The 22,178-nt window shown below is 44.3% G+C and overlaps 1 protein-coding gene across 10 annotated transcripts in view; it reads right to left on the reverse strand.

Moving 5' to 3' along the window:
* LOC101115890 (calmodulin-binding transcription activator 1) overlaps positions 1 to 22,178 on the reverse strand; it is a 91,581-nt gene that overhangs the window by 11,917 nt on the left and 57,486 nt on the right. For 2 of the 10 annotated variants that reach the window (XM_042257322.2, XM_060396523.1), the window contains 10 exons: positions 21,085 to 21,236; positions 17,544 to 17,740; positions 17,089 to 17,167; positions 16,518 to 16,833; positions 15,566 to 15,750; positions 12,542 to 12,729; positions 11,813 to 12,059; positions 9,706 to 9,777; positions 6,369 to 6,562; positions 4,817 to 4,891 (listed from right to left, as the gene is read on the reverse strand). In XM_042257322.2, the coding sequence (XP_042113256.2) occupies positions 4,817 to 4,891; positions 6,369 to 6,562; positions 9,706 to 9,777; positions 11,813 to 12,059; positions 12,542 to 12,729; positions 15,566 to 15,750; positions 16,518 to 16,833; positions 17,089 to 17,167; positions 17,544 to 17,740; positions 21,085 to 21,222 (1,691 nt within the window). In that variant the 5' untranslated portion in view covers positions 21,223 to 21,236. Of the gene's footprint in view, positions 1 to 1,896; positions 1,928 to 1,984; positions 2,664 to 4,816; positions 4,892 to 6,368; positions 6,563 to 8,150; positions 8,172 to 9,705; positions 9,778 to 11,812; positions 12,060 to 12,541; positions 12,730 to 15,565; positions 16,093 to 16,517; positions 16,834 to 17,088; positions 17,168 to 17,543; positions 17,741 to 21,084; positions 21,237 to 22,178 lie in introns of those variants that run through there. The other 8 variants (XM_042257321.2, XM_027975686.3, XM_060396520.1 and 5 more) reach the window with 8 other exon arrangements.

Here is a 22,178-nt window from a genome sequence, read left to right on the forward strand (position 1 = left end):
TGACTTAGGAAGAACAATAAAAACTCAATTCTCTTGTCACCCTAGGTCAGCAAACTACAGCCTGTGGACCAAATCCAGCCCAATGCACATATGTGTAAATAAAGCTTTACTGGGATACAGCCATGACTATCCACTGATGGGACTGTCTGTGGCTGTTCTCATGCTTCAGTGGCAGTACTGGATACAGGGGTCCTCCCCTTATCCATGGTTTTGCTTTCCAAGGTTTTAGCTGCCCACAGGTCAACTGTGGTCTGAAAATATTAAATGGAAAACTCCAGAAATAACAATTCATGAGTTTTAAATTGTGTGCTGTCTGAGTAGCGTGATAAAATCTCACACTGCCCTACTTGGTCCTGCCTGGGACATGAATCACCCTTTTGTCCAGCACATCTGTGCTGTATACGTGAACTGCCTGTCAGTATAGGCGAAAACATAGTATATATACGTATGCATGTTTAGGGTCTGGTACCACCCATCCACTAGGCATCCACCGGGGTCGTGGCATGCATCCCCCTTGGATAAGGGGAACTGCTGTATTGCAACAGACATTTATTACCTAGTCTTTTAATTAAAAGGCCTTTTAATGTTTGGATTGAAATATAATAAATAAATATTAGCATCAACACAAATGTGGTTATATGGGAAATAACATCTCCAGAGACATTAGAAGTTTGGGAATTTTTGAAGCATGATCTTTTCTCAGAAATCTTCTAAATGATTAAATAGAGTGCTAGCGTAAGGTAAGAAGGGAGGATGTTGGATGTAGTTGAGTTGATAGAGGTAACTGCAATGTTTTATTTTATTTTTCTGCCATGTTAGATTTTTAAACGCATCTTAAGACTATCTCTAGGACAGAAGTTGTCTAGCTAACCTAAATTCAAGTCTGATTTTGGTGAATTCAATTTCTGGCTTTTAAAAAACAGTTTTCTGCCCGCTACATCCTTTATTATAACCTAAGATGTGTTTGAGCAAACTCCAAGAGATAGTAAAGGACAGGGAAGCCTGGCATGCTGCAGTTCATGGGCTCACAAAGAGTTGGACATGATTTAGCAACTGAACAATAACAACAAAGACTTGTGATAGTCATGTCTGCATACTTACAAATCAGCATCAGATTCTAAAAATCTCACAGACACTCACATGGTCCATTGAACTACCACTATCATTTCTTTAAAACACAAATTTTCTTGGAGCATCCACTCAGGACCTTGATATAGAATGTACAGGTTTCAGACACTTCACACCACCCTGTCTTTCTTCAGCACTGTCATTAAATCTTGGAAGTTGGGTTCCCTCCCTTTTGGATAATGAATGTACTAGGCCGGTTCAGGAAGCGCAGCTCTGGGTACTACTTGGCTCTGGGTACTACTGACTTACCTCCTAGCACTAGGGAAGGGGAGAGCTAGAAAATGAAACTACGTAACTCTAAATAAGAAATAGATGAGTTAAAAGAAAAACATCAGTATTGCCTAGCAAGCCTTCTTGCTTTGGAAATTGCGACACAGAAGTAGTTGAATTTCATGTAGCAGATTATCTTCATCACCAATTACCACTCACTCAAGGTTTCCTTCTAGCGCAGCCTTGTTTAGATTTAAACTTGTCCCACCAGCCACCTTTTTCATACGGAAGGCTTCTCCCACCAAGTGCTAGCATGCCCTGTGGCGGCTTCAGGGCCTTTCAGCTGCTCATGCATTTTTTTATGTCTGTATGTGACTGTTTTCCTGTTGTATAAAGTAGCAGTGTTAGTAGTCAGGGTTAGTTTTTATCTTATTTCATTCGAAATGGATGTGAAACTTTACTGGCATACCTAGGCTGCAGCCCCATGCAAGCAAGCAAAAAGCAAAATATTGAAAATGGAAGGTAAAGATAAACTGGCTAGCAGGCAGCTACACTCACCCTTTTGTACAGCCTATGGTCCACCAGGGGGCTTTAGACAGTAAAACAACACCAAAGAGCTATTAGCATGTGAGGGTCACAACAGAAATCTTATAAATAGCTTTATTTCAACAACAACAACAAAGAGACTATAAAGTAGTTCCTTTTTTTTTTTTCTGGAAAGAAAGAAAAGGAGAGTGGTGGTGGGAGATGTGAAATGAGCAGGTAGGAAAGTCACCAATTTTTTTTTCGGTCTAAAAATGTTGAGGTCACATGACTTGGCAAAATCCTTAAGAAATGGGACACTTGCTGACTCCCGATGCCACTTCCTACCTACATTTTCTGAGAGGGCATCACAGGAGATTTCCTCTTTTAATGCTTCTAAAGGACAATACAGATGATGGTCTCTCTTAAGATAATATTCAATAACCTGGATGGAACAGCAACAAGGTGACACTTATTCTAGGGGAAGTGAGTTCAAACTTCCGGGACAGATTTTCAGGATTTCTTCAAGTTCCTTCATTGACTATATAGGCATGGAAGGTGAATACTGACCATGCATAGTAGACAAAGGTTACTCCAATTTGCCTGCACATTTTTTCTAACATCTGGAACTTCTCCACTGGAATATCAAGGGGCAAGTTAAAAAAAAAAAAAAAAAAAAGAGCCAAGAGACGTCATTGTTTAATCCCAAACAGTGAACGGAACTTCAGACCCAGAATCTGATATTCTCTTCATAACAAATCTTCTTGTTAGCTTCATGAGGTTATTCCTGGTAAAAATAAAGGCTGAAGAAAGACAAAACCCTCATGAAATGCTTCTCTACCAGTCTGAAAAAGGAGAACTCTTAAAAACACACGAGTGAAACCATTCCTTCACCCAGGCTCCTAAGTGAAGCAAACTTTTGGGCATTTATGTTCTTACCCTCTCAGTTCACCCAATGTAAACACAGTCAGTTGTGGCCAAAAAAAAAAGAAGAAGAAGAAAATAGGACTGTATTGAACAGCTTTGCTCACATTCACCAAGGAGGTATTGGTTGTTCAGTAACTTAGTTGTTTCCTAGTCTTTGCGACCCTGGGTAGCCCACAAGGCTCCTCTGTCCAGGGAATTCTCCAGGCACAAATGCTGGAGTGGGTAGCCATGTCCTCCTCCAGGGGATCTTCCCGACCCAGAGAGCGCACACACGTCTCCTGCATTGGCAGGAGGATTGTTTACCACTGAGCCACGTGGGAAGCCCAAGAGGCATTACGCATGCATATTTTCAAAGTTTGAGGATACAGAATTGAGAACACATTTGTTTGACGTGGCTTAAGGAAGAGCAATGTTGAGGGGGTTTTTCTTTAAGATCAAATCTGCTGGGAAAGTGTTAACCACAGACTCAGTGGTGCTGGGGAGAATCCTCCTGGGCTTTTTGTTTTGCAGGAGGAAGAGGAAGAAGGAAGAAGAGTGTGAACATGTATGGAAAAAGGCACAGGGAAGGCCTTGGTATTGTCACCAAAGGAAGAACAGCAACTCCTCAATTTGGCTGCAGGTCCTCTAAGGCAGGTATGACTAAATAATAAGGAGGAGACTGATTTTGGTAAGGCCTGGAGAATTCACTTCATCATGTCCTGGTCCTGCCCCATATTTTGATATGCATTTTCTAACAAGACTTGCTATTTCAGAACATTGATATGGGAGGTCTTATCACTTAGCTAATCATGGGGAGAACCCCAATCACTGCAGGTGGAGAGCAAAAGCACTGCAGAGGAATATGGTAAGAGTGCTTCAGCTGCCCTGGCAGCAATTCTGGCCAAAGAGCACCGTATATATCCTAAAGAATGTTCCTTTTAATTATTACTGCATGTGTAGCTCTGTCCACTTTCCCTTCCATGTTCATATAAACAAATTATTTTGTTAATTTAAGTAAAAGTGCACACAAGTAGCCAGTTAACCCCTAGTAAGTGTCAGAGTTAAAATATTGCCAAAGTTAGCAAGCAGACAATTTGAGGGGGGAAAACACTAAAGTGAAACCTCTGAGGAGTCACACTACACCCAGACAGCTTGGGCTCTGGGTACAATGAAATGGGAAGAAACTGGTCATTAAAGAGCTTGCTTTCAAGTTTGGGTCTGTGAACAGCATGGCTCCTGATGGACGGAAAAACAACAAAACAATGTGGAGAGTCATCTGAACACAGCTCAGACAGCCAGTGTCACAGAAGTGAGGACAGAGCATTAACCCATGTAAAGAAAACAAACGCACGGTTCACCAGCCCCCGAAATCTGAGTCAAGGACCCAGTCTTCACCAAGGCATCTCAAACCCGGGAAAACAGGGAGAAAGGTTTAGCTCCACAGGAAGACGCTGGAGTCATCAGGGCCCACTTCTAGTTGGAAATTCACCTCCCATCTCAAGGTGCCTGTCCTTTCCTGCCCAGCTTCCTTCCAACCACCTCTCCTGTTCCCCATCACAGAAAAGTGGGAATTGATCCGTTGATGGAGGGTGTTAGCCCTGACACCACCAGCAGAGGGCACAAGTTATTCAGCGGAAACTACATCAGAAAACTTGGTACTCGTGGTTTCCCATCCTTTCCTTCAGAAGAGAAACTCTGTCTTTTCTGTTTGGACACACATTAACACAGTAAGCATTTAGAGCGAAGACCACACTGCTGAAGAAAAATCTGGAATGAAAAGCTACTCAGCTAAGTTCTCCTCAAACCAAAACAGAAAAACACTGGCACGATCCCAGTGATTCAATACACACACAGCATCGTCTGGAACAGAGAACAGGGTTCTCACGACTCTGTTCCTAGATAAAGAGTTCCTTCATCCTGGTGCCACTTTAGCCAGATTATCTGTGGGGCGAGGGGGCGGTTAGCTTCACCTAGGAGTTTATGAGTGGTTAAGGCAATGCGGGTGGTTTCATTCTAGATGAGGAAAATGTCAAAATGAGGGTGAATGTACCTGTGGCGACAACGGCGTAGAAACCTCATTATTTTCCGAGCAGCCTGGTCCTGCTTTTTGGTTAGCAAACTGCTCCTGAAAAAGCCAGAATACGAATTACAGTCACGAGAACAGTGCAGTGACGTTTCATGCGTGAAAGCTGAAAGCAAGTCAGTGGTGCAAGAGAACTTTTAACCCAACAGTTCATGGAGCAAGTCCAACAGCACAAGCCTGTCTTGTGGATTTGAGTCTGGGCATCACTGGAGAGATGGAAGGAGGGAGGTGTAAACGCTCTCACCACTCAAAGGGAGACAACGGAAAGACTGAAAATAAGATGTCCTCTCACTACTGCTCAAGTCTTTGTAAGCTCGATTTGTTGAAAACAGGATGAGATAGACATTCATTCGCCTGTGTTTAGGCTTTCTCAGTTTAGGCATTCATTCTCTCTTTGGGCTATTATTTTAAGACTTTTTTTTTTTTTTTTGATGTGGACCATTTAAAAACTCTTTATTGAATTTGTTCAATAAAGAACCAAAGAGCTGAGTCATTGGAAAAGATGCTGGTGCTGGGAAAGACTGATGGCAAAAGCAGAAAGGGGCAGCAGAGGGTGAGACAGATAGCATCACCAACCCAATGGACATGAACCTGAGCAAACTCTGAGAGATAGTGAAAGACAGAGGAGCCGGGTGGGCTGCAGTCCATAGGGTCGCAAAGAGTAGGACACAGCTTAGCAACTGAACAACAACAAATTGAATTGGTTACCACTATTGCTTCTACATTATGGCTTTATTTTTTTTTGGCTGCAAGGCATGTGGGATCTTAGCTCCCTCACCAGGGAATCGAACCCGCACTCCCTGCATTGGAAGGTGAAGTTTTAACTACTGCACCACCAGGAAGTCCCTGGGCTATTGTTTTCTAAACTTTTGTCATTGTATTTTCCAGGGCTAAAACTCTTTATGACTCTGCAAAATGGAATAGCTCAGCCCTGCTGACTTTTCCAAGGTCTTAGGGGTAGACACACTACAATTTAGACCATGATCCCACGTGTGCATCCACTCACTGAGTGCTCAGTTGCATCCAGCTCTTTGCAACTGGACTGTAGCCCACCAGGCTCCTCTGTCCATGGATTCTCCAGGCAAGAATACTGGAGAGGGTTGTCATTTCCTCCTCCAGGAGATCTTTCTGACCCAGGGATAGAACCCTCATCTCTTTTGTCCCCTGCACTGGCAGGCAGGTTCTTTACCACTGCGCCACCTGGGCAGCCCCAGTTGACTGTATTAGGGTGACACCTTTCTGAGTAGGAACTGTGGTCCTTCCAGGTTCTGATACAAGTTGAAACTGGGTGGGGCATCAGAATGATTGGGTGGGGAGTGGAGAGAGACAGAAGGAGCTAAATGGACCAAAATGGGCAAAGGGCACAGGTGTAACTCCACGGTAACACAGCCTCTAGACTGCTCTGGGAGGAAATCACTGCAGGATGCTTCGCTCCTGTACCGACAGACCCGCGCGTCTGCAAGGGGATGCTCTGAGCCCGAGTCGGGGATCTCCTGGCTGCCGCGGGACCCCCACCCACCTGAGCTTCTGCTGGACGATGACTGCTGTCCGGCGTGCCTGCCGTCTCTTGCCACACTTCTTATAACTCCGGTAGAACTTCTGGATCAGCACAGCAGCGCGCCGGCTCTGCTGGAATTTTTTTTGTTCGTAGTAACTCCGGAATTTGCTCTGGATCAAGATGGCAGCCTGGGTCATCTTCTTGTAAAGTGCGTACTGTGAGGGCACAAGGAGAAGCAGAGCAGTAACAAGGGGAGCCACGCAGGCGGGGTGTCCTCCGAGCCGACCGGGTGAGGACGGCAAGAAGGGAAACTACATCTCTCTTTCCTTTTCGTGTTCTGTTCTGGCTTACATCAGAAAAGAGGCAAATGAAGCTTCTTTCCACCTACCTTTCCAAAATGCAAAATGTTAACTTTAAGAGTCGCCTTCAGACAATGCACTACTGCTTTAAATATGTTTTCCCCCACCTCAAATATCAAAACCATTTACCCTTCTTGGAAAAAAGATTTAACAGCAATAAACTGAGACACTTGAGTTGAAAAAACATATTTAGGAAGTAAAATTTTATGATTTTTTTTGTTTGTTTGTTTTTTGTTTTGGCCAAACTGCTTGGCAGGTGGGATCTTAGTTCCCGACCAGGGATTGAACCCGTGCACCTGCATTAGCCGTGTGGAGTCTTAACCTCTGGACCACCAGGGAAATTCCAGGAAGTAAATCTTTACATGTTGAAGATGAATATTTCCTATCCGATTTGGAAACATTTTGAATTAATCCTTTTTGGATGCTTCCCAATTCCTGCCAAACACAAATCCACTTAGCAGGCAGCAGCATCTAACTGCTAACTAGCAGTTCCACACGACATATTTCTGAGTTACAAGGTCCCAAATACAAGGCTTATCATGAAACGCTGACACCTTTAAGCCACTTTAACCTGCAAAAGATTAACGCTTGTCAGACCAACACAGCGGTGAAGCCATGAAATCTGGAAGGTGGCCCCAGAGCCGGGGACCACTTGGGAGTCAGTCCCTGTGCCCTCCGGCCAGCCTGCCACAGAGATGGAAAGTGAGGCAAGAAGGCACGCTCGGGGAGAATGAGTCCTCTTCCCTGCCAGGCACGAAAAACGCAGAGCTCTGCAGATGTCAGCAAAGGCTCTGTCCAGATTGCTAACCACTTAGACTATGACTCTAGGGACCAGAAGTCACAGGTGAGGGCTTTGCTCACAAGAAGCCAACTTACCATGAGAGGGCCAAGTGCTCCTCAGAACATCCCTGTGCCTAAGTCTCTCTCTGCATGTATGAGGTAGAGGGAGGGGCAAAAACTGACTTCTCAAAAGGGTCCAGACACAGGGCCCTGCTGCAAGAACCCTCTTGAGTCTTATCTGACCTGCTTGACATTTTGGTTTGGCCCAAAGTCTTTCAAGACGAGGGCTGCATCCCAGTGTCTCCACAGCCTTGGCCTGCATGCTCTGTGTGGTCAGAACCTTGCAGACACAGCACAGCACAATGGGAAGCAGGCAAACCTCCTCAGTGGCTCACTGGGTTCCCGGTAATTATCTTGGATGGATTGTTTAGATGGACACTGGCCAGGAAAATGTCCAAAGACTGCTTCCTGAAACCCACTCCAACGGCATAACCACGTGGCCCCCAGAGGATAGATGTGTTGTGGTGAGGTGGCCGGGTGAGGGGGGGGGTATGCCTACTGAATGACCGTGCCATCCTAATGGCCCCTTCTTGTAGCTGGTGATGGGTGTGAGGTTTGTGACTCTGGTGGAATGGTTTGTGAGAGGACTTGGGTGTGTCATTACCTTCAAGGCTATCCATGTCAGCTTGGGGGAAAAACAGAAAATACAAGATTAATGTTAGATTGCTGGATAGAAGGAAATGAAAAACCAGAATCAGAACCAATGAAATGCCCAACCAAAGAAAGAAAGAAAGAAAAAAAGGCAATCTGACTGTATTCATGCCTTTCCTCTTCCAAAATACTTGTCTTATAGTTGTCAGCACTTTTTTTTTAAATGCCTTCCATCTTTCTGGTTGTAGCCAACACTTCTTTGGGAGGGGATTAAAAAAAAAAATACAACTAACAAACTCACATTTTGGAATAAACTCCTGCTGTAATCAAAGACTAGAAACTCTGATTCTGAGTATTGCTTTTGCTAACAAGAAGTCCTCTTGCCAAACAGAAGCCAGGATGGTTCCCAACAGGGACTGTGGTGTCAGCGTTTACACAATAAACCTTCATTTTCTGGGATCATGAACTCAACTGGCTATAAGCTGAAGACACTCCCCCCTCTCCCCTCACAATTAAGGCTTAATCCTAGAGAAACTTGAGAAAGTGGCAATCCACATGAGACATCAAGCAAATCTTAGAAATAATAAAGAGAACAGAATCCTGATTTTCCGTGTGGCTGCTATCTATCTCAGCATTTATCAATCCTTAAACAAAAGTATAAGACCTACCAAAAGCACAACCTAAAAATTGGTTCTACTAATAGGACTGAACTTGACCGTATGAACCAGTCAAAATGCAATTCGGCACTTTTTAATATCACTACCTAGGTGGTTAGAAAGGTCGAATGTTTACTTAATCTCTCTGAGTCTCAGCTTCTTCACCTGCCAAACGGAAATAAAATTGTGTACTTCAGATATTTTTGTAAGGAGAAAATGAAATGATGAGTCTGAAAGATCTAAGGTTTATTAGGTGTTCTCTGAACAACTCCCTTCCTGTCTGATGAGAGCTCCGTGACCCTGCAGGTCATTTCACAAGCAGTAATACTGAACGAAAGAGTAATTCAGGTACTCCTCTTACAACGCTTAACTAAGGAATGCTCAGTGTAAGATACTCTGGGCTTCTTCCCATTTTCAAAGATTTTTTACAGTTCTTCATTTTACACTGGGTAAGAAGCAGCCAAAAAGGAAAATTGGCTGAAGGTTATGTGATGTGTATGATTCAAGGTCAACGATAACAACCAGTATTTACTTTCTCCCATCACCATACCAAACCTCCTCAAGCTCTTTAATTTACTAATGAGCTTATAGGCAACACGACTCACACAGAGCCTCACTTCAGACCCAAATAGCTTCCTCTGTATCAGACCAACGTTGCAGGAAATGATACCACTAAGAAGTCAACAGTCCGAACAAAAATTATTTTGTGGCAATAGTTGCAGATGGTTTTTTGTTTGTTTTTCCTTTTTCTTTCCTCTTTCGGAACATTTTCCTCTGGTCTTTAACCAAGGTGATGCGAAGCCAGTCTTTGGGTCAGGCATCGGATGCTGTGCTCTCTGCCGAACATCACACGGGACTCCCCACGCCGGTCTGGATGCTGTGTGGGTGGGACGCATTCACAAGCCGGCTCACCTGTTTATATTTTCTGTAACAGCGCTGAATAACAGCTGCCGCCACCTCCTGCTGCTCCCGTAAGGGTCGGCCCTTCAGGGGAAAGCGAGGCGAGAAAAGAAAGAATGATGCAGAATGAGAAACGCAGCCTTCCCAAGACTTCAACGGAATGACCGCTAGTTTCACCGACTTTCTCAGAACTGAGACCCGAGGTTTACCAAATACAACAAGTTAATATCAGGATAAATTAAGAAAAATGAATTTACAGAATACCTCTCTGGCTATGCTGGCTTTTAAACAGAACTATCATATTTGGATGTCAGCAGGCCTAAACAACAGTCAAAGGATTTAAAGAACTAGGTCTTGTGCTATTTGTCCTTATAAGTTGCTGCTCTGGAAGATAACACCAAGTCCTCTACTTCTGGGTCAAAGATTGATGACTTATAACATCTGTATGCAGGTCAGGAAGCAACAGTTAGAACTGGACATGGAACAACAGACTGGTTCCATATAGGAAAAGGACTACGTCAAGGCTGTATATTGTCACCCTGCTTATTTAACTTATATGCAGAGTACATCATGAGAAACACTGGACTGGAAGAAACACAAGCTGGAATCAAGATTGCCGGGAGAAATATCAATAACCTCAGATATGCAGATGACACCACCCTTATGGCAGAAAGTGAAGAGGAGCTAAAAGCCTCTTGATGAAAGTGAAAGAGGAGAGTGAAAAAGTTGGCTTAAAGCTCAACATTCAGAAAACAAAGATCATAGCATCCGGTCCCATCACTTCATGGGAAATAGATGGGGAAACAGTGGAAACAGTGTCAGACTTTATTTTTGGGGGCTCCAAAATCACTGCAGATGGTGACTGGTGAAATTAAAAGATGCTTACTCCTTGGAAGAAAAGCTATGATCAACCTAGATAGCATATTCAAAAGCAGAGACATTACTTTGCCGACTAAGGTCCATCTAGTCAAGGCTATGGTTTTTCCAGTAGTCATGAATGGATGTGAGAGCTGGACTGTGAAGAAGGCTAAGCACCGAAGAATTGATGCTTTTGAACTGTGGTGTTGGAGAAGACTCTTGAGAGTCCCTTGGACTGCAAGGAGACCCAACCAGTCCATTCTGAAGGAGATCAGCCCTGGGATTTCTTTTGGAAGGAATGATGCTGAAGCTGAAACTCCAGTACTGTGGCCACCTCATGCGAAGAGTTGACTCATTGGAAAAGACTTTGATGCTGGGAGGGATTGAGGGCAGGAGGAGAAGGGGACAACAGAGGATGAAATGACTGGATGGCATCACCGACTCAATGGACGTTGAGTCTGAGTGAACTCTGGGAGTTGGTGATGGACCGGGAGGCCTGGCGTGCTGCGATTCATAGGGTCGCAAAGAGTTGGACATGACTGAGCGACTGAACTGAACTGAACATCTCCCTGTTGTTGCTTAGTCACTAAGACATGTTCGACTTTGCGACATGATGGACTACAGCATGCTAAGCTTCCCTGTCCTTCACTATCTCTCAGATTTTGCTCAGACTCATATCCAGGGAGGTCAAAGACTCCTCTGAGAAATGGTGGAAGTCTCTAGACCTTGCCCACCAAAAACACACATACAGACACTTCACCATAAAATTTTAGGAGTTCATGGGCAGCCAACAATCAGTCTCCAGGCCTCCAGCCAGAAACCCCCACTCCAGGTCATATGTTCCTTGTGGCAGAGATGTCAACTTTGTATTAACTAAATAATGAATATCTATTATTACCCCGACAGTAAGTTCAGAGGCTAATAACCATCGCATTACTGGTCAGTTTTATCCCACCAAAGTTTCTGACTATTCTTAATAATCTTATGTGACCTAATTATAGAATCTTTATTTCAAATTATAAACTCAGAGAAAAAAACAAATGGCATATATTTCAGTTTGAATGATTCTGACTTTTCCCTGATCACAAAAGGACTCTGTTGTCTGTTTTTGTTTTATTTTAAAGAAGTTCTTTATTTTTGGCTGCAAAGCATGAGATCTTACTTCCCTGACCAGGAATTGAACCCTCACCCCCCTGCAGTGGTAGGGCAGAGTCTTAACCACTGGATCACCAGGGAAGTCCCCAGGACTCTTGTCTTTTACCTTGTATTTCCGGAAAGCTGTCTGGACAAGCCTGGCTGCTTCATAGAGTTCTCTCTGTTCGTGATCAGATAGGGTCAGCTGTGCAAATTCATTCTCCACCTTCTCACTGGTGGATGCACTCAGGAACTCAGACCAGTCTGCTGCAGAGGGAAGGCTGGGCTTCTCAAAAGTTATTTCACTGACTGGTGAGCCTACAGGGCTCAGGCTGGTATTAGAAGAAGGGGTGAGAGGCTCATTATATGCACTTCTGAAACAAAAGAAGACACGAGGGAGAGAGGCTGGTGATTGGTCTGCAGGATTTATCACACATTGGTCAAAAAGACAAGATGGTACCCACTGTGGACCATGAAGGATACACCTCTACTCAGTCCAGAGAGATGCTAAGGAGACTCCGGGGGTCCTTTAGTTAGTTAACTCCATGCTGAACACCTGTTATGAGTTCAGTACTGGGCTAAGTACTAAACCCAGTAAGTCTACTATCCAACTATGAGGCTTCAGTTGAACTGGGGAGAATATGCTATTCCTACACTCTGCTGTGGGAAGAAACCTCATGGCAGAGGTGAGGAAGAAAGAGGTCCTTGAGAGAGGCAATAGAATCCATCCTAATGCTCCCTTCCTTCCTTGATAAGGGCATCCACTACCCAGATCTCCTCAGATCCAGTGGGTCTCCTGAGCCCCCAGGCAAATCCAGGAACTCGCCCTGGGGAGAGGCCCATGGACTTTACTGACCTGATCTGGGCAGCATTTGGCAGGTGGTCTACGTCAGCCAGGTAACCGGCCAGCCAGCTCATGGTACTGCTAATGGTGGCTGCGTCTATCCTTTCCAATGCCGGGGACTCCATGGGCACAAAGTTCTCCTGCTTGATCCGCTCAGGTGTGGCTTCAATGATGTGCTCTGCCAAGGTCATCATGTTCACCTGGAACCCGGAGGCCACAGAGCACTCAGGTTAGGATGTGGCCCTAGAAGTCAGCCAGGCCCACCTCCCGCCCGCTAACTGGGAAAGAGAGAAACGAAGCAGGGTGGGCTGACATGACAGTCCAGTGCCCTCTGATATTATCTAAAGGTTTTACATGATTCACTCACATATGCTGAGATCCCAGATCTGAAGAGCTCCAAAAATCAGCTCGGTCCAAAACCTTAAGTCTTTGAGAATATCTGGCTTATGCCTACTTTCTACTCTCAGCTAGGATCAACTGATTAAGGATACTAAGGCCTGAGCAGTTCTAGAGGACGTGGTCATATAATTATAGTGATATTGCTGGTTACCTGACCACTTGTTCTTGTTGTTTAGCTGCTGAATCGTGTCTGACTCTTTGTGACCCCCATGGACTGCAGCCCTCCAGGCTTCTCTGTCTATGGGACTTCCCAGGCCAGGCAAGAATACTGGAGTGTGTTCCCACCTGACCACTATGCCGTCCCCCTCCCCCCATCACTTTGTCCTGCCCAGAGAACCCTAGTTTTGTAGAGAGCAGCAAAGAGCCAAAGCCCAGGGGACAGCTGGTGACTAAGACAAGCCACCTGGTCTGATCCTCCTCTCAGTTTCCCACCTTCCTGCACCAAGGCGGGGATCTGTGACCAGCTTCTGGACAAGGAGACTATACACAAATCTGCTGGGAGAGATGTGGGCAGAGCTTCTGTTTTTCCCGGTGAAAGGTGCGGATGCACCCAGCCCTGCCCCTCTTCTCCTGCTCTGACCACAGCCAAGCTCGAGAAGCCACATTATGATCATAAAGCAATAGGAGTGAAGAGAAAAGCCAAAAGAATAGGAAAAAAAAAAAAAAATCCAGGTCTCTGATGGCATTACTGAGTCACCAAACCTTTGGACTTGTACAAGAAAAAGAAATCACGTTCTTATGAAGCCACTGGAGTCAGGGTTGCTGATACAAGCATCCCCAAATAAATTCCTAACAGATACATTTAGGAATCCTTACAACGAGTCTGGAGCAGATCTATTCAATTAGAATCAGAGATATAAGCTTGGTTTTAAAAGTTTTCTTGCACATCTCTTGAAAATAGAAGTTGAAATACAGCAGTTTATAAGTGAACTGAAAATGTTCAGAAAGGATCTATAAAAAAATGATTAAATGCTTATCTTTCAACATGCGTGAACCTCACGAATATTATGCTGACTGAAAGAAGCCAGGCACAGAACGTGACAGTTTATGATTCTATTTATGTAACATTTCTAGAAGCAAAATTCTAGGGGAGAGAAATCAGATCCTTAGGACTGGAATGGGAATAGAGGTTGATTGCAAAGGGGTACAGGGAACTTCTATGGGGGGAAGGAAGTGTCCTAAATGGGACTTTTGTGATGACTGTGAATTTTGTACAAACTCACAAACGTTTATTACGCTGAACACTTAAAATGAATGAATTTATGGTATGTTAAGTTATACCCCAATAAAACTGTTAAAAAATACTTATCTTGGGTAATTTTCGATATTGTCAACAAAGAATTGTAACAGGAATACAAATGAAAACGTTTAGGGAAGAAATATCACAGCTTTTCTTCTCCTTCTATATTGACAGTCTTGATTGGTGACTCAAACAGGAGGAAGTCAGTCCTACCTTGATTCTTTTCCCACGAAAGTATTAAAAAGTGGAATTTCTGGAGACCAAAGGTCACAACTATCTGTAATCACTCCTCTCCCAAATCCTCTATTTTATAAGACTGTGTTAGTATAAGAACACGTTAACATCGTAAGTGCAATACTCTGAGATACCAACTAGATGATTTCTTAATGTGACTGCTACAAAAGGCAATGGAATTTAAATGACTTTAGGGCTTTTTACTCAAGTGACGTTGGGTTTTTATTAAAATTCTCTTTGGGTTCTAACATATGAGCAGTTTTCACAAGTGTGCTTAGATATCTCAGAACAATGATATGTATATTTACCATGTTTTTATTCATACATCTCTGTAATTATATAATCATATATTAAGTATATATACTAAGTCAAACTTTTTTCTTTTTCTCTTCACATGTACCTCAGCTGACAACTTCTGAAATAGTTGCATTAGTGCCATACTACGATTGTGATTCTGGTACCACATTTCTTTGTATTTATTTGCTTTAATATTTAGAAACTATGTTGTTAGGTGCACAATGGTTCATTATGGTCATATCTTTTTGATAAATTGTATATATACAATATTTGCCTTAATTATACTTTTTTGTCTTTTTTCTTTTCATACTCTTTTGTCTGTTATATCTTCACCTGTCAGTTCATTTTCATCCTTTCTGTCTCATTTTAATTCTGTCTTTTACAAGTAGTATATAATACACTTTGCTTCTTTTTATCCAGTCTGAGAATCTTTCAATAGAATTAACAGTTTCCAAAGTGGGAATGACTCATGTTTGGAAATATTCTTACAATATTATGTTTCAGAGTATTATCTTTGCTGTTGCTTATTTTCCTTATTGCCAATTCCTGAACTTCTCCCAAGTGAGCCAAATTTTCTTTCCCCCCCTTTAAGTGACTTAGAAACCCTGAGCCTGTTCTGACACTATCTACTAACTTGACATTTCTAATAAGCATATTTCAGTCCCTGGTTTTCAGGCCCAGTTCAAAATGTTTGATTCACGAGTGGCCCAAGTGAAGAAGACAGTCCACTAGTCTTATACATAAGCCCAGACTTTGAACCAGTCGCTGGTGAGAAAATGACAAGACCTCTAGGAAACCGGCAGTAAAGATCAAGGAAGTGCAGGTGGACGGACCAGCCCCTGCAAGCTTACCTTCTCCACGCTCACCTGTATGTCATCCATGGGCTGTGAGCACTCCTCACTCTCGGTACCATCACGGTAGGACCCCAGCTCGCTGTTCACCACCTCTCTGTTAGCCATCATCAAGACACTCATTGGTTCCCGTGGACGCACCTGTGAAGGTGCGGCATCCTTGCCTACACTGGTCCCCTTCGGATTTCCAGTCACCTGTACTGTAGACACACCAATGTAAAGATCTTTGGGGTTCCACTTTACTACCGGCTGGGATGCAGAGGCGTGGAGGAATCCTGCAGTCTCTGGAGTGGGAGGGGAGATCTCCCGGCTGTAGTCCCTCAATCCTTCACTGGGGCTGATTGTCTCTGGGACAGGCTGCTTAGAACTAGGGCTCTGCTTCCTGATATTTGGCTGTTCCAGACTCAGTGCAGTGGACAGCAGCTTCTCCTGCCTTGCCTGGAAGTACTCGGGGTTCAATTTATGCTTTTTGGGAGCTGGATAATCTTTGTGGCTCTCACTGCTGTAGTAATTAGAGGGTTCAGACCGAGGTCTTCTCAGCTCTGAAAAGTACAGTAGAAAGGACAGTCAGGACAGGTGGTACAGTGAGGAATGCTAAAGAATTAACATGTTCTCTATGCCTGAGAGACACAGAGTGCAAAGCCAGAACTCAAGACACATCCCTAACGTTTACATATTCCCCAGCAGTATATACTGTATTCAAATAATCCTCCTCCAAAATTTGTAGTTCTTTCTCACATTAACATAGTTTTTTTTTTTCCCCTCAGTTTTGGGGGTGGGATGGGCGAGCGGGGTTGGGAGAAGCACTAGGCATTCTAACAGCTAAAAGGAAAATTAGAAACACTCAAAAGAAAACCCCAAACCCTTAAATGTATGTGAACATCGTATGGACTTTTCCAAGGGTAGTGGCATGACAGCAAAAGGGGAATCTGCCAAGTGCTGAGATGTCACCATTTAGGATTCTCACCTGGGTTGGTACTTGCGATGACAGTGACTCCTTTGGGTATTTCTGGGGAGTTGATGGCCTCGCTGTGCCACTGGCTCACCCAGCTTTCCGTGCTGGGCTCGTCGCCTGCAGGACAGTGGATTCTGGGGTTCTGTCCTAGCTGAGCCTGCTCATCCCTCTGCAGGTGCTCCAGACACTCTGCTAACTTCACGTGACCTCGTGACCTGGCGATTCCCAAAGGCAGCCTTCCTAGAGAGTCTGGAATAGAGATGGCCCGGCGGTCCCACTTGTACAGCACCACAGCTGCTTCCAAGTGCCCGAGAGCACACGCCCACATCTGAGAAAACAGAGAGACAGAGCGCGCTTCCTCAACACGAGTTAAAAAAAAAAAAATCCTATTTGACTTCTGCCACTGCTGCCAATTGAAAAATTGGTCCTTGGCAGCAATCTCAACGGTGCCATAAAACATTTCCGTTACAAAGTGGCTCTGATATATGTCATGTATCAACAAGGATGAACACAAAGGGAGCCAGGCATATCCCTATGCCAGCCCAGAAGAACAGCTTGGGGAATAAATGAACCCATTTCTTACCAGAGGGGTACAGGAGAAGTGGTCCACGTTCAAGGGGTCGACCTCCAGTTCCAAGTCAATGCTGTCTGCATGCTTTGTGCTGGAACAGACAGCATCACAAATTACTGCACAGAGAATCAATGTTAACAAAATACCGTAACATTATGAAACCCACAGAGATGAAACCAAAGTGGGCAGCCAACATTGCTGATGGGAAGAAACAAAGTCCTGGGTTTCCTAGGTGGTTTGGATGCTCTGTTTTGCCAGGAGCCAGGAGGAAATGAAAAGTCCAAAGTTTACTTTAGCATCTCGCTCAGTACCTCTTGGGCAGAAGTTCACAGAACTTTGTGGAACTGTCCTCAGAGAGACTCCTTTGCTTTGAGGATTCCATACTCCCTGAATGGCCCGATCTCCGTCCACTGGTGGACACACTAAGAGGGGTGCCTGCTGATGGGTGAGGAGGACACCGGCCTTACCGCCACTTGATGAGGGTCTGGATGAGGGTGGCATAACCCTGGGCAGCAGCCAGGTGGAGGAGGGTCATCCCACGGAAAGTCTTTGAGTGGATCAGATGCTTGGACTTTGCCCAGCAGGCTCGGCTCATCATCTTCTCACACACGACAACCACTCGGCTCTCAAAGCAGCTGCCCAGCGTCCCAGGGCCGGACGTGCACTGTAACGAGACAGCACGTGTTCCGATGACCAGAGGCCCAAAGGCCTACCACCATGTCAGCCTTCGGATGCCAGAGGAGGGGAACAAGCTCTTTGTGATTAGCAACTGAAAATGGGAAGCGCAAAACTGAAGATAAGGAAACATCATGAAAGGGAGACAGAACGTGCTGAGTCCAGCTTAGCAGCACACCCACAGCTGGGCACACAGGAATCTTCCACAACTCTAAGGGCATCAGAGTCTGTCTACTGCAGCTGACAGGCTGGTTGTGAACTCCGTGCTGATCCAGCTCAGGAAAAGCATACACTATAAAACAACAAACAAAAATGTGGTCTAGCCTCCCAGGTGATGTCATTAAACACTGTAGACAGGAAGCCAGCAGAGGAAAGCAAAGCAGGTAACCTTCCTAATGCTTCTACGGAAGGGGTATTGTGGGGGGCTGCTGCCTGGACCGCTTACTCCCCAGCTCCTTCCGGAGGAGAACTGTCACTTGGGGATTTTTCTCCCTAAATAAGAACTTTAAAATACCCAATGATATATTTGCAACTGCATGGATGGACCTTACAGGCCTTCGGTGAAATAAGTCAGAGAGAAAGACAGGTACTGTATAATGTATGTCACTTAGCATGTGCAATCTTAAAACAAAAACCAAACATACACACACAGAAAGCCTTCTTGACTTCATGGATCCTGAGAACAGACTAATAGATGTATGCAGAGGTAGAGGGTAGGAGGTGGGCAAAATAGTGAAGGAGTCAAAAGATGCAACCTTTCAGTTATCAAATGAATAAGTCCCGGGGATGTCATGTACAGTATGGCAACTAAAGTTAATAACACTGAACTGCATATTTGAAAGTTGCTAACAGAGCATATCTTAAAGGTTCTCATCACAAGGAAAAAAAATTATAAGTGTGATGACAGAAGTTAACTAGGTTTATCATGGTGATCACCTGGCAATGTACACAAGTGCTTCATCATTCTGTCGGACACCTGAAACTAATACGATGTTATATGTCAACGATAGCTCAATTGAAAAAAAAAAAAATTTTAAAAATCCAGGAATAATCCAGTGCTTTATAGAAAGCAGAAAGGAGGCTGGGGAGGCCATTAGAGACTTCCAAATTCAAGAGTCATTACAGTACTGCCAACAACAGAGGCATATGGGAGAGAGAAACTCACTCACTCTACCCACCTGGCTTTCTGCCCTTTGTTGTAAGGAAGTTGTCCAAGAAGAAAAATACAACCAAAGTTATTAACCTCAACAGTGTATCTGAGTCTCTGTGATAGGTTTTTTTTTTTTTTTTTTGAAATTTTATTCAGAATCCCCAGCATCTAAACAAATGACATTTTACTCGCCTCAAATACCATCTGTGTGTGTCTACAATATTTTCTTTTTAAAAAATTTTTATTGGGGTGTATATTTTATTGTTTTACAACGTGGCATTAGCTTCTGCTGTACTACAAAGTGAATCATCTGTATGTTTATATATATATATCCTCTCTGTGATAATTTTGTGTTTCATACCATCTCTCTCAAACAAATGAGCCTCTAGTCCAATTCTCATTTCTGGTGTTTTTTTAAGATTTTTTTTTTTGATGTGGACTATTTAAGTCTTTATTGAATTTGTTTCAATATTGCTTCTGTTTTACTGTTTTGGTTTTTTGGCCGAGAGGCGTGTGGGATCTTAGTTTCTTGACTAGGGATCGAACCTGCACCCCTAGCAGTGGAAGGTGAAGTCTTAACCATTGGACCCCCAGGGAGGTCCTGTCTCTGGTTATTATTTTAAGTTATTTTGTCCAGTAACTGTTGTTCCTCACTGTTTGTTTTTTTTTTTTAATCTGGAAAACAAACGCCTGTAAAAAAATTTTTAAACACCCAGAAAACAGCTATAATGTCACCCTCACCAGAAATGTCATGACATGTTATAGGAATGTAGTCAGGCAACCCTGACCTGCTGCAGAATGGCCTTGACTTGAAAGACCCAGGCAGGGCTGCTCTGTATACACCAAGCAGATGTATTCAGGACACAAAGAAGTCACCAGGTAAGGAACAAAAGGAAATTTTTTTTTGCATTAACAAGACCAGCTGCATCTCTATCACATAAAAGTGGACAGATATTCCTTGATGCCAACGTAAACTGATGAAAGAGTATTCAGCAGCAGTTAATATGGGATCAGATAGCAGGCCAGGGCCAAACAGCTGAGCTATACAATGGACATTACACTCCAGTCGCTTTCTGTAGCCTTTGTCAGTGAAAGAAAAAGGGCTCTGTGGGACTCTTTTATTTTAGCCATGGGATACACAGTAAACAATGTTTACTACTTTTTATAAAACAGTTGTATCAGGTGGACAAGAAGCCTTAATATTTCACTTTGTCCCAAGTCTTTCCTTGTCCATTGATTTCCAAAGACAGGTGAGAAATAAGAAAATTTTCCAAAAAAGGTTGATATTTTGGGGAAGGTGGTGGTACCTTATGCTTTGTTTTCATCTATTACTACAAATATTCCTAACACTTGATATTTACAAGTCTCATAAAACTCAAAACGTTCACTTACAAATGTGATTGTTCAGAGAAAATCATCATCTTGAAGGGAAAGAGGGAGAATTATTTGAGGCTTTTAGGTAACGGCTGCGTGGGGAAGGTGATAAACACCATCGGTCCCCCCAGCTTTATTCTAGAGTCTCCTGGGGGGAAAAAAAAATGTCTACCTAGAAGGCTTTCCCAAAATTGATATAAAACTCTCAAGACTACCAAGACTCTAGTATTCGGGGATTTCCCCGTGCCTGACAACACTAATTCATCCGTCACGGAATTGATGGAAAAGCACCTGCGACAGTGACAGAATGTGTAACGTTGCTCTATTGTTCTCTACTGAAAAAGCACAAACATGGTTTCTCTGGGCCCTTTTCCGATTGCACTCCCGGAGTTTATACAAGTCTTATGAATTACTGAATTCAATTACAGTTTCTATTTATACTTAAGATGGAGACAGGACACAAGATACAAAGTAGGTTCTAACTGGACTCTGAGCCCAGCAGATCTGAGTCATCGTTTGGCCTCTGTCCTGCCACCGGACGCCCTCCCTCCTGCTGGCAGGTAACTGCAGTGACTTCTGAGATCAGTGGGTGATTTAAGGCTTGGGGAGGTGAACGGCCCACAGTCCAGGGCTTCTTCCCTGTTGAACAGACTTAGATACTCAGAAGCACGAGGACTACAAAGCACCCCGCCCTGCCTTTTGCCTCAGCCAGGAAGCACACCAGCAGAAGAGAGGGACTTGTGATCGGCTGCTTCGCTCCTCAGTGAAACGCGGGGTGTCAGGGAGGCGATGGTCCCCGGGACCCGTACCTGGGCTTGGCTCCCTCCGCTGCCGCTCCCTGTGCCCCCTCCGCTGCTGCCTCCTCCGCTCCCCTGCTTGTGCTGCTGGGACCCGGTCATCTCTGCCATCCTCCTCTCCATCTGCTCCAGCCGCTCCAGGATGGACATCCTGAACTGGTTATCTAGGGCAGAACATGGAAGGGTGAGGCTGTGTTCCAGAAGAAGGGGCATTAACCCGTGGCCCAGTCCAGCCTGTAGGATGGGCATCCAAGACGATCACCCACTCAACCAGATCACCTGGGTTTGTCCAGGCTGGTGATGACCCCGACACCTCACACAAGACTGTAGCTGCGACTGCAGCCCAAGTTCTCAATGAAAGGAACAGAAAAATCCTTTCTGTCAAGGTCCTGGTTTCAGGTTCCGGGACCCCATTTTTTGTCAAATTCCCCAGTGGAAACCCTGAAGGGAGACCTGGTGGACAGGCCCCTAGAGCAAACAAATGAAACGAACACAATTTAAATCAGTGGAAGCAGCAGTCACTGGGACTTCCCTGGTGGTCCAGTGGTTAAGGATTTGCCTGGCAATGCAGGGGATGCTGGTTCAATCCCTGACTGGGAACTAAGATCCCACATGCTGTGGACCAACTGAGCCTGTACGCCACAACTAGAGGGCCCCTGCGTCGCACTGAAATACCCGGCATGGCGCAATGAAGATCCCTCGTGCCGCAGCGAGGACCCGACACAGCCAAATAAATAAATAAAATTAAAAAATAAAAGTTCAAGTTCATTTAAAAATAAGAAAGCAAGCGATCACTGTGAGAAAGAAGAATATACACAAACCCACACACGTATAGTTACATATATATTTTAAAGTCATATCCGTTTTACCCAAACACTGAAAAAAAAATTATTTTCTGATCCAGGCTCTAGCTGCAAGCACACACACACACATGACAGCTGGGGTGAGGTAAGAGCTCCGCAACACCCTGAGGCTGAGTATTCAAGGAGCAGAAGCCATACGGCTGGGCCACACCTGAGAGGACAGTAGAAGATGAAGTTGGAGAGGTGAGGAAGGACCAGACAGGAAACAGTTAGAACCCTGGCTGTGCCATATAATAGTTATAT

Source organism: Ovis aries, chromosome 12 (genome assembly GCF_016772045.2).
Source record: "Ovis aries strain OAR_USU_Benz2616 breed Rambouillet chromosome 12, ARS-UI_Ramb_v3.0, whole genome shotgun sequence".
Lineage (NCBI taxonomy): Eukaryota > Metazoa > Chordata > Mammalia > Artiodactyla > Bovidae > Ovis > Ovis aries.